Source organism: Aulostomus chinensis, chromosome 18 (genome assembly GCF_037954235.1).
Source record: "Aulostomus chinensis isolate RoL2024-O1b breed Wild chromosome 18, RoL_Achi_v1.0, whole genome shotgun sequence".
NCBI classification, from domain to species: domain Eukaryota; kingdom Metazoa; phylum Chordata; class Actinopteri; order Syngnathiformes; family Aulostomidae; genus Aulostomus; species Aulostomus chinensis.
In genome coordinates, this window is record NC_141337.1 from 1,176,951 (window position 1) to 1,189,411 (window position 12,461).

The following is a 12,461-nucleotide window of genomic DNA, read 5'->3' on the forward strand; positions in this document are numbered from 1 at the left end:
TTATGTTTAAATTATTATGATAAATTATGTTAACACGAAGCAATGGCTGATGGGCCTTGATTGACAAGTTCATAATAATTCTAAGTCGTTTTTGTTTTGATGCATAATTATACAAAGATATATTTTAAAGAGATATTTATACTGAAAACGAATCTTTGGACTTCCGGTGGGCCGCCAGCTCGCGTCCGGCAGGCTTGACTCTTCTTCTGGGGATAAAGGCTTCTCATTCGGGGCGACGGCAGACATGGAGGAGCTGAGCGCAGTTGGGGAGCAGGTTTTTGATGCCGAGTGTATTTTGAATAAACGTCTCCGGAAGGTAAAAAAACAACAACAGAAAAACAACAGAAAACAGCGCAGCCGCTCCTGCGTGTTCTCCCGCGGCGCTTTTTTGACGCTGTGCGGCTCGTTTGTGTTGCAGGGAAAGTTGGAGTTCCTGGTGAAGTGGAGGGGATGGTCCGCCAAGTGAGTACCAGACGGTCCAAACAATGAAAACAACAACAACGTGTCGCTTGTTGCGTCGCTCCGGACGGCGGTCCTGCAGGAGTTTTTGTATTTTGACTTTTATTCTTTTTATCTCTGCGAGTCAAAAATGACGAGTAGAAACCTCAACAACGACGGAGCGCTGCTGCGTCTGTGACTCGTTTTATTCCGGTAGAACCTCACAAATTCTAACCTCTACGGTGGCCTTCTTTTGTTCAGAAGGTCTTGTTTTTATGAGTTGGTTGAGAACCAAATGGTTCTTTGGTTGTTCTCGTTTGGGTTTTTTTACACGGACTATCTTTATTTCCAGCTACCGTTCTGACCTGGACGCAGTTTTATAAGAGACTTAAAACACGTTTTGTGTGTGCTGAGACAATAAGTCAGTCAGACGTAGGAGTGCTGATGTGTGATTTACAGCCCCGCTGGTCCAGGAGGTGCGGGGCTTCAGTCCCGCTCACATTTCTGCTTCTCTCCTTTCTCTTCGCTTGGCATCTCAGTTCAACTCACAGGGTTTTTGCAGCAAACCACCATCAATGCACACTGTTGCCTGCCAGCTCCAGGCTTCTGTTAGAACCACATCCTTTGTGTGTGTGTGTGTGTGTGTGTGGGGGGGGGGGGGGGTGGCGGCGTGGGGGGTGAAGGGTGGGGGTTGGTGGCAGCTGATCAGAATAAGCTCTTCAACAACAAGTGACAAAGGTCATTACACCCTTCAGAACCCTTGGAGCAAAAACAACCTTTTCCAGTTCCAACCCAGTTAAAAAATTAAACCCACAAGAAAAGAAAAAGTGTTTGATTAATTTCAGTCCAAATTCTAAAATGATCAGATAATCAGAGATGCTGAAACATCTTTAGGAAAAGTTAATTAATTGAATTTTAAACATTAACAACAACATTTCAGGAAAATGTGACTGTCTGGAGACGTTGGAAAGCCTTCACAGCGACTTGCTACAGGCCGAGAACTGTGAGGTCTTTGGAAATGTTATTACATCATCATGATTATCATGATTATGATCTATTATCATGTTATCGTTATTATTATTATCATCATGATTATCATTATTATCATGATTATTATCATGGTTATCGTTATCACCATTATTATCATGGTTATTATCACCATTATTATTATTATCATCATGATTATTATCATGTTATTATCGTTATCACCATTTTTATCCTTATTATCATGGTTATTATCATGATTATGATCTATTATCATGTTATCATTATCATCATTATCATCATGATTATCATCATTATCATCATTATTATCATGTTATTATTATCATCATGATTATGATCTATTATCATGTTATCGTTATCACCATGATTATCATTATTATCATGATTATTATCATGGTTATCGTTATCACCATTATTATCATGGTTATTATCACCATTATTATTATTATCATCATGATTATTATCATGTTATTATCGTTATCACCATTTTTATCCTTATTATCATGGTTATTATCATGATTATGATCTATTATCATGTTATCATTATCATCATGATTATCATGATTATCATCATTATTATTATGTTATTATTATCATCATGATTATGATCTATTATCATGTTATCGTTATCATCATTATTATTGTTATCATCATGATTATTATCATTATTATCATGGTTATCATCATCATCATTATTATCATTATCAGTATTAATATGTCAGGGATGCGCTGATGTCAGCTGGACTGGTCAGCAGCTAACAGGGAGATTCCCAGATGGCAGCAGCAGATGGTAGGAACAACAAACCCTGTCAGTAATGGACAAGTGTTTAAATCACTGGTATTGATTGGCTTAATGTGATTATTAGATATTGATTTGCAGTTACATAAGTCAATAGTGTTGAATGTACATAGCCCGTCTGCAGCGCGGGGCATGTACACCAACCTGGACCGGCTACTTCAGGGTCGCTCTGCTAACGGTTCTAAATACTTTAAACGTGGACAACAAAAGTTATGAGACCAAATCTACCATCCGGAACCAGAACACGTAGCTACAGAGCGCCAGCAGAACCAGGAACCCCCGGTAGCCCCCCACTATCACCGATGCCCATGAATAATTTAATCAAGACTTTGAAAACAGATGCGACATTTTGTCTCCCGGGCTTTCACGTGATTATTTAACAAAGATATTAGACGTTTTAAATCTTCTTGGCTTTTAATGCACCGTGACTGGAAAGTATTTGGTGTAAAAAGTCTTGCAACCCAGAAATTAGAGGAAGTGTTGGTCACTGGACGTCAAGTTAGCGCATGTTCCCGAGTGCAGGATGAGTCTTCAACAGTTAAAAGAAAAAAGCAAAAAATACCAGTTGATAACAGTTTTTAAACTGGTATTTTGTGCTTACAGTCGTCATAGCAACATGTCTGTTGACAGAGGGTGGAATGTATTCTGCAACTGGAGTGTTCAATGAGACAGAAGTGCTGCAAATGGTACATCTTCAAAGCCCTCGTGCGATTGATGTGCTGAGCAGCCATTTTGGGTTGGTCAGGTGTCTGTGTGTTTCTGATGGGGTCCATTTTAAGGCTGGAGGGAATCCTCTCAGATTGCTGCTTCATGTGGTGTCTCCCCTGTCATGCGTAGCTCTCACATGCATCTATTTCAGACACAACAGCTGGGAGCCCCAAGAGAACATCCTTGACCCGAGACTGCTGGCTGCCTTCAACAAGAAGTGAGTCCAGACAGAAGCTGGCAGACGGAATAGAGACCTCCCGTAGTTCTTTGTCAAGGTTAAAGGATAAAAAGATCCCTGGTCTCCAAGTCAACAGGTTTCAATTAAATGTCTGAAATCTGGTCTGTGATAAACACCCACCGAAGACGTTTGAATGTTTTGTTCCACGACATGGAAAACATCAGTAAATATTACGCCAGTGAATCTTACAACTTGGGATGTGTCTGAAAAACATGGTGTTGGTTTGTTGGCTTCGGTTGAGGAATAATGGAGATGACTACTTCCTGTTGGACGACAGAAATTCTTCATCCCTGACATGACCACTTCCTGTTGGACGACAGAAATTCCTCATCCCTGACATGACTACTTCCTGTTGGATAACAGAAATTCCTCATCCCTGACATGACCACTTCCTGTTGGACAACAGAAATACCTCATCCCTGACATGACCACTTCCTGCTGGACGACAGAAATACCTCATCCCTGACATGACCACTTCCTGTTGGACGACAGAAATACCTCATCCCTGACATGACTACTTCCTGCTGGACAACAGAAATACCTCATCCCTGACATGACCACTTCCTGTTGGACTACTTAAGTACCTCATCCCTGACATGACCACTTCCTGTTGGACGACAGAAATTCCTCATTCCTGACATGACCACTTCCTGTTGGACGACAGAAATACCTCATCCCTGACATGACCACTTCCTGTTGGATGACAGAAATTCCTCATCCCTGACATGACCACTTCCTGTTGGACTACAGAAATTCCTCATCCCTGACATGACCACTTCCTGTTGGACGACAGAAATTCCTCATCCCTGACATGACCACTTCCTGTTGGACTACTTAAGTACCCCATCAATAACAGGACCACTTCCTGTTGGACTACAGAAATTCCTCATCCCTGACATGACCACTTCCTGTTGGACTACTTAAGTACCCCATCCCTGACATGACCACTTCCTTTTGGACTACTTAAGTACCCCATCAATGACAGGACCACTTCCTGTTGGACTACAGAAATTCCTCATCCCTGACATGACCACTTCCTGTTGGACGACAGAAATACCTCATCCCTGACATGACCACTTCCTGTTGGATGACAGAAATTCCTCATCCCTGACATGACCACTTCCTGTTGGGCTACAGAAATACCTCATCCCTGACATGACCACTTCCTGTTGGACGACAGAAATACCTCATCCCTGACATGACCACTTCCTGTTTGACGACAGAAATACCTCATCCCTGACATGACCACTTCCTGTTGGACGACAGAAATTCCTCATCCCTGACATGACCACTTCCTGTTGGACGACAGAAATTCCTCATCCCTGACATGACCACTTCCTGTTGGACTACTTAAGTACCTCATCCCTGACATGACCACTTCCTGTTGGACGACAGAAATACCTCATCCCTGACATGACCACTTCCTGTTGGATGACAGAAATACCTCATCCCTGACATGACCACTTCCTGTTGGATGACAGAAATTCTTCATCCCTGACATGACCACTTCCTGTTGGACTACAGAAATACCTCATCCCTGACATGACCACTTCCTGTTGGACGACAGAAATTCCTCATCCCTGACATGACCACTTCCTGTTGGACGACAGAAATTCCTCATCCCTGACATGACCACTTCCTGTTGGACGACAGAAATACCTCATCCCTGACATGACCACTTCCTGTTGGACGACAGAAATTCCTCATCCCTGACATGACCACTTCCTGTTGGACTACTTAAGTACCTCATCCCTGACATGACCACTTCCTGTTGGACGACAGAAATACCTCATCCCTGACATGACCACTTCCTGTTGGATGACAGAAATTCCTCATCCCTGACATGACCACTTCCTGTTGGGCTACAGAAATACCTCATCCCTGACATGACCACTTCCTGTTGGACGACAGAAATACCTCATCCCTGACATGACCACTTCCTGTTTGACGACAGAAATACCTCATCCCTGACATGACCACTTCCTGTTGGACGACAGAAATTCCTCATCCCTGACATGACCACTTCCTGTTGGACGACAGAAATACCTCATCCCTGACATGACTACTTCCTGCTGGACAACAGAAATACCTCATCCCTGACATGACCACTTCCTGTTGGACTACTTAAGTACCTCATCCCTGACATGACCACTTCCTGTTGGACGACAGAAATTCCTCATTCCTGACATGACCACTTCCTGTTGGACGACAGAAATACCTCATCCCTGACATGACCACTTCCTGTTGGATGACAGAAATTCCTCATCCCTGACATGACCACTTCCTGTTGGACTACAGAAATTCCTCATCCCTGACATGACCACTTCCTGTTGGACGACAGAAATTCCTCATCCCTGACATGACCACTTCCTGTTGGACTACTTAAGTACCCCATCAATGACAGGACCACTTCCTGTTGGACTACAGAAATTCCTCATCCCTGACATGACCACTTCCTGTTGGACTACTTAAGTACCCCATCCCTGACATGACCACTTCCTTTTGGACTACTTAAGTACCCCATCAATGACAGGACCACTTCCTGTTGGACTACAGAAATTCCTCATCCCTGACATGACCACTTCCTGTTGGACGACAGAAATACCTCATCCCTGACATGACCACTTCCTGTTGGATGACAGAAATTCCTCATCCCTGACATGACCACTTCCTGTTGGGCTACAGAAATACCTCATCCCTGACATGACCACTTCCTGTTGGACGACAGAAATACCTCATCCCTGACATGACCACTTCCTGTTTGACGACAGAAATACCTCATCCCTGACATGACCACTTCCTGTTGGACGACAGAAATTCCTCATCCCTGACATGACCACTTCCTGTTGGACGACAGAAATTCCTCATCCCTGACATGACCACTTCCTGTTGGACTACTTAAGTACCTCATCCCTGACATGACCACTTCCTGTTGGACGACAGAAATACCTCATCCCTGACATGACCACTTCCTGTTGGATGACAGAAATACCTCATCCCTGACATGACCACTTCCTGTTGGATGACAGAAATTCTTCATCCCTGACATGACCACTTCCTGTTGGACTACAGAAATACCTCATCCCTGACATGACCACTTCCTGTTGGACGACAGAAATTCCTCATCCCTGACATGACCACTTCCTGTTGGACGACAGAAATTCCTCATCCCTGACATGACCACTTCCTGTTGGACGACAGAAATACCTCATCCCTGACATGACCACTTCCTGTTGGACGACAGAAATTCCTCATCCCTGACATGACCACTTCCTGTTGGACTACTTAAGTACCTCATCCCTGACATGACCACTTCCTGTTGGACGACAGAAATACCTCATCCCTGACATGACCACTTCCTGTTGGATATCAGAAATTCCTCATCCCTGACATGACCACTTCCTGTTGGACTACAGAAATACCTCATCCCTGACATGACCACTTCCTGTTGGACGACAGAAATTCCTCATCCCTGACATGACCACTTCCTGTTGGACGACAGAAATTCCTCATCCCTGACATGACCACTTCCTGTTGGACTACTTAAGTACCTCATCCATGACATGACCACTTCCTGTTGGACTACTTAAGTACCTCATCCCTGACATGACCACTTCCCGTTGGACGACAGAAATACCTCATCCCTGACATGACCACTTCCCGTTGGACGACAGAAATTCCTCATCCCTGACATGACCACTTCCCGTTGGACGACAGAAATTCCTCATCCCTGACATGACCACTTCCCGTTGGACGACAGAAATACCTCATCCCTGACATGACCACTTCCTGTTGGACGACAGAACTACCTCATCCCTGACATGACCACTTCCTGTTGGACGACAGAAATACCTCATCCCTGACATGACCACTTCCTGTTGGACTACTTAAGTACCACATCCATGACATGACCACTTCCTGTTGGACTACTTAAGTACCCCAACCATGACATGACCACTTCCTGTTGGACGACAGAAATACCCCATCCCTGACATGACCACTTCCTGTTGGACGACAGAAATACCTCATCCCTGACATGACCACTTCCCGTTGGACGACAGAAATACCTCATCCCTGACATGACCACTTCCTGTTGGATGACAGAAATTCCTCATCCCTGACATGACCACTTCCTGTTGGACTACAGAAATACCTCATCCCTGACATGACCACTTCCTGTTGGACGACAGAAATACCTCATCCCTGACATGACCACTTCCTGTTGGACGACAGAAATACCTCATCCCTGACATGACCACTTCCTGTTGGACGACAGAAATTCCTCATCCCTGACATGACCACTTCCTGTTGGACTACTTAAGTACCTCATCCCTGACATGACCACTTCCTGTTGGACGACAGAAATTCCTCATCCCTGACATGACCACTTCCTGTTGGACTACTTAAGTACCTCGTCCCTGACATGACCACTTCCTGTTGGACAACAGAAATACCTCATCCCTGACATGACCACTTCCTGTTGGACTACTTAAGTACCCCATCCATGACATGACCACTTCCTGTTGGACTACAGAAATACCTCATCCCTGACATGACCACTTCCTGTTGGACTACTGAAATACCTCATCCCTGACATGACCACTTCCTGTTGGACTACTTAAGTACCCCATCTCTGTGGTACTCTATTTAGGGTTGCAATACATGTGTTCTCTTAAAGTCGTAGCTGGGTTGTGGGTAGAATCTCATCCTGTCGGTGACTTGGTGTTTTCAGAGAACAAGAGAAGGAGCTTCTGCTGCGTAAACGAGGGAAGAGGCCAAGAGGACGACCTCGGAAGATCCTTGTAAGTGAATCTCAAGTGGAGCAGGAGTCTCCAGGCCCGAGTGCAATGTTCACCATGTGCTTTTCGTTATTCCTTCAGGAAAATCTGCCTGAAGCCCCAAAGTCCAGCAGTTCTTCATCTGGCTCATCATCCTCATCCTCGGATTCTTCCTCTTCGTGCTCCTCCTCTTCCTCCTCATCAGAAGATGACGATGACGACAGCCACACCAAACAGGCAAATCCTTGTGTCAGAACCCGAGACCTTCATCCCGTCCCTCAGAAGAAAGCACAGATTGTGGTGGCGAAACAGGAGCCCCCGAAGAAACGAGGCAGAAAACCTCTGCCCCCTGAAGTGAAGGAATTCCAGCCGGGCAAGGGCCCTCGTAAAGTCCTCAAGACCGCGAAAGATGCAGATCTCCCAGGAGTGATCAAGAAGCCTGTTCACCCGGCCAACTTCACTTTCATGGGTTTCCATCGGGCCTCTGCCCGGGATTCAGTGGGTGGTCAGAACAGGAGCTCGCTTGCCCAGGGAGGGGCTTTAAAAAACTCCATGAGCCCTGTGGGATCTGGCAGGTCCATTCAGCCGCCCCCCTCTTCTCTGAACAAATCCAGCCAAAGCAGGAATGTCGCTGAGGGCAAACTGTCCATCTCCAGTGTGAGCAGTGGGGCCAGTATGGATTTGAAAGCAGCTGCTTGTAAGTCGAAAGGGGTTGCAGCATTGAATTTGAATACATCCAAACATCCTGTCCAAGGAACCCCCCATCATACTCTCAGCTCCCCCAACGGACAAAAGAAACCCCAGGCCCCAATTTCGTCTTTGCAGAGGATACCCAGCACCAAAGCAGTGGCGTCCTTAGTGCCTAAAAGTGCCTCTACCAATCAGGGTTCTGGCCTTCAGCCGCTCAACCTTCAGAACAAAGGAGTGCAGAACAATGACACTCCTGGAAATGGCACAACCCCGGGCTCAGGGCTAAGAAATGCTGCCAACCCAGCACGGAAATCTCCTGCCAGCCAAAATCAGGAGTATAAACCACCTCAGAGTCCTGTGGCCCCTGGAGGACTGCAGGCCAGGAAGAACCAGTCTGGAACGGACAAGGTTAAAGAGGCGGCAGAAATCCAGACCTCCAGAGCCCATGGCCGGCTGGAGAAGAGCAACATGCATAAATCCTCCTCAGAGGTCCAGAACCAGCAGGCCTCCAAAGAAGGCAAGAAAGCCAAAATGAACGAGATGAGCACAGGTGAAGAGGAGAGCAGCTCGGACTCTGACCAGGACTCCTCGTACGCCGGTCCAGATCGCTCTGTGATGGTCCAGAACCAGGACTGGAAGCCCACCCGCAGTCTGATAGAACATGTGTTTGTCACCGATGTCACTGCTAATTTAGTCACGGTCACAGTGAAGGAGTCGCCAACCAGCGTTGGCTTCTTCAGCATCCGAAACTACTGAGGACCCTGCGAATCACAGTCTCACAAACTGGATCAGCCTGAGGGAAGTGTCGGGTGACGCTCTTCATCTTTTCATTAGAGAAGGATTTTTTGCTCAAACATCATGAGACTGTTGGCTGATAATTGAGGTTATTTATTTGCTTTTGTTTACAAAATGTGAAGAACCAACCGAGGAGAGACGGGCTCTGACTTTCAACCACAAAGCTTTAAGCCCACTGAGATGCAACACTTTGGAACTTTGCATTTTGGCCTTTTTGGATTTTCTGGTTACCAGGGTTTTTTTGGTAAAACATCTCAAGTTCAAGAACTTGAATGGCAGGTGTCTTTTTGAGGTAATCTGAATAAGCTGGCGCTTCCTCTTCCCCTCCCCAAACTCACACCAGAACCGCGGTGTATGCTGTTGTTGCTGACACAAACATGAAGCTCGTTATGTGTTCGATTAAATGACATGTGATGCGAAGATGCAAAAGATTTCAGGATGATTTGGGAAGGGGGGGCAGGCTCCATTGTCTCCATCAGGTTACAGGGAAGAGGAAGTGGGGTTGAGTTGCGTACCGTAACCTCTTGTTCTATGTGTAAAGGTGCAGTCACAGACCCTCGGCGCCACAATTAGCAAGTGACGACTTCCAGAGGGAGTTCAGATCGTTGACTATACCAGAACTTCTAAGTCTGATGAATGAATCCAGTGCTCTTGTGCCTTAGACCTGTAGTCTCTGTTATGACCAGCAAGGTATGCTTAAAGGCGGGGCTACCTTGTGATTGACAAGCCAGTAGCATGGCAGGCTGTCTGTCCTTGCTGGATTGTACCCTCAATCCTCTCAAATGTCATTCATCCCCCTCTGGTGACAAAAGCCAAGATGGTGACAGCTAAAATCTTAAACAAGTCCTCGAAAAAGAGGATCACAAACCAAAATGATGTCATACTTTCTCCGCCCCTTTCTTAAAGGAACAGGCTGACAATGAAGTGTACAAATGATCAGGTTCAGAATATTTATCTGAAAGTAGTTCTCGATGCTAACATCGAGAACACCCGCTACTATTTGTTGCGCTAAGCTAACTAGCGTGATCCTTAGAGAAGGGTCTGCCTTTGTGTCCGTCTCCGGAGAGGAGAGACAATAAGAGACTCCCTGAAAGACTTGGTGTGGCATTTTGAGGAACAAAGTATTTTGAGACAAGGTGGAGCAGCGCTAGCTTGTTCAGGTGCCTACAAATTGTCCCTTGATGTGAAAAACACCCATCTTTCTTCTGTACATTCATTCATGTCACGTGTCTCTGTTTTGATGAGATTACTTGCTAGAAGACACCAGAGAGCCAGAGCCAGACGAGAGAGTCGGCCTGAGCAGGAGGTGTTGCGTTTGTAATGATTTGTAGGTATTTAATTCTTTATATCAATATTTTTTATCCATATCGGTCGATAGCTCATGTAAAACACCTTTTACTTAGTGGGTCAGTAGTCATGTTTACCTCTTTGATGTTTCCTAAATTAGCTACCTCTCTTTTATTTAACATTTGCTGTGTTTGTATATTAATTTTCTCCAGGGTGTTCGACCATTGTCCATTTATAATTGTTCCTTTATGGCTCTAAATGTATTGGACACTCGTTGCTGTATGTAGTCGCACTGAGCAGCTCCGGCAGATGCTGTTTGGTCTCAGAACATTCCAGAGAGTTTATCAGTCAGATACAGGGTCGGAGTTCCAGCGCTGATAAAAGCGTCAAGGCTGACGTGAACTCTGCTGCTGTGGACTCTCACATCTGTGGAAGCCCTTCACTGCCACTAAGAGACACACATGTAGCCTTGTTGCTAATCATGTTCCCATCTGAAGAAATTATGAGATAAACAGTGATAATCATGAGAAGTCTTGGGTTAACTTCTTTTTTATAAGAATGACTTTTGAGCTCATTTATAGTTTTTCCTCAAAATTCACAGGATTCTGACTTGATCTCATAATTTCGACTTTGGCCTCATAATTTTTGTATCTCGTCATTTTAATCTCATATCTACTTCCAAAGACTATTGGAATATTTTTTATTATCAAGGCTGAATCTGTGACATGTCTGTCATGCTGCTTCTTTTACTGGCAGAAGTGGACTTCCGTACCGATTCGCCCCATCGTTCATCCTTTCAGACTGGTGATTAACACAGACTAGAACCAGAGAACAAGTGTTGACAAGTCAGCATGGCCGGTCCACCTGAGAGCGCTCCTCCCATGAGCCTTTGTGACCGCTGTGGGAGAGGTTGGGTGTGGATGAGGCTCGCCTTTGTTCGCCCGCGACCACAGAACACCAGATGCTGCAGTGTTTGTAGCTACTTGTTTCATTCCGAATGTCGAGAACTGAACTGTCAGGGTGTTTTCCTCGCAGCTGCAGACGTCTGGTTTCCCTCGCCGGCCTTCATGGCTTCAGGAGCTGCTGGGCTGACTTCGTCTCCCAGAGAAAAAAAAAATCTTTATCTGATGAAACGGCAAAGAAACCACAACAATGTGCGCTACTTTCAGCTCCCTGGAGGAGTTCAGCAACAAAGCACTTGGACTGAACTCTTCTGTCTAACCCTGCTCGGCAGACTGTGCCTTCCTTTCTCTCCAAGACTGAAACACAAAGGCGGTGCCCAAAGATAGCCAGGAATTCAGGTCGACCCCAATCAAAGTGCCAGTTTTCTTCTCAAGCTGGAAGACTTGTTTCAAATGTATGGAACGGACGCATATTTAATGCCTTATTCAAACATGAAGAGTCGTAGGTCTAGAAGTAGTTTCCTCTCAGGATCAGCTGAGTGTTACAGATGAAAACAGCTGTTCTACCAATCAAAGAAACCCATCCGACTCCGACCCGGGGGGGGGGGGACTGGGGGTGTCGTAGATGTTTTATAACTGTTTGTTTTTGTGATAAAAAAACTGTTTTAGATCTACTAACCATCTCAGTTAAATGTTTTCTCTCCAACCTATTTATTTCAAATGAAGAGCCTTTCAGGGTAGGACGGCGTCCTAATACTTGTGCCACCTGTCAAAGTGACTAATAAATGGTACAAGCAGAACTCTGGAGTTTGTTTACCCTC

At 45.4% G+C, this 12,461-nt stretch overlaps 2 protein-coding genes across 2 annotated transcripts in view; one reads left to right on the plus strand and one right to left on the minus strand.

The window, feature by feature from the left end:
• Nucleotides 1–12,461, minus strand: part of nog1 (noggin 1) — an 87,986-nt gene that overhangs the window by 34,821 nt on the left and 40,704 nt on the right. The gene's annotated exons all lie outside the window — the stretch shown is intronic.
• cbx2 (chromobox homolog 2 (Drosophila Pc class)) lies at nucleotides 224–12,397 on the plus strand. The gene is made up of 5 exons (XM_086185699.1): nucleotides 224–316; nucleotides 419–462; nucleotides 3,102–3,167; nucleotides 7,921–7,990; nucleotides 8,069–12,397. Exons 1-5 carry the CDS (start codon nucleotides 245–247, stop codon nucleotides 9,410–9,412), a joined length of 1,596 nt encoding a protein of 531 aa, XP_086041825.1. The 5' UTR covers nucleotides 224–244; the 3' UTR covers nucleotides 9,413–12,397.

What these genes read in the sequence shown, in the direction of transcription:
- cbx2 (XM_086185699.1), top strand. Translation starts at nt 245, where the DNA reads ATGGAGGAGCTGAGCGCAGTTGGGGAGCAGGTTTTTGATGCCGAGTGT. An exon ending in TGAATAAACGTCTCCGGAAG is followed by an intron (nt 317 to 418) that starts GTAAAAAAACAA and finishes TTTGTGTTGCAG; the next exon opens with GGAAAGTTGGAGTTCCTGGT. An exon ending in TGGAGGGGATGGTCCGCCAA is followed by an intron (nt 463 to 3,101) that starts GTGAGTACCAGA and finishes CATCTATTTCAG; the next exon opens with ACACAACAGCTGGGAGCCCC.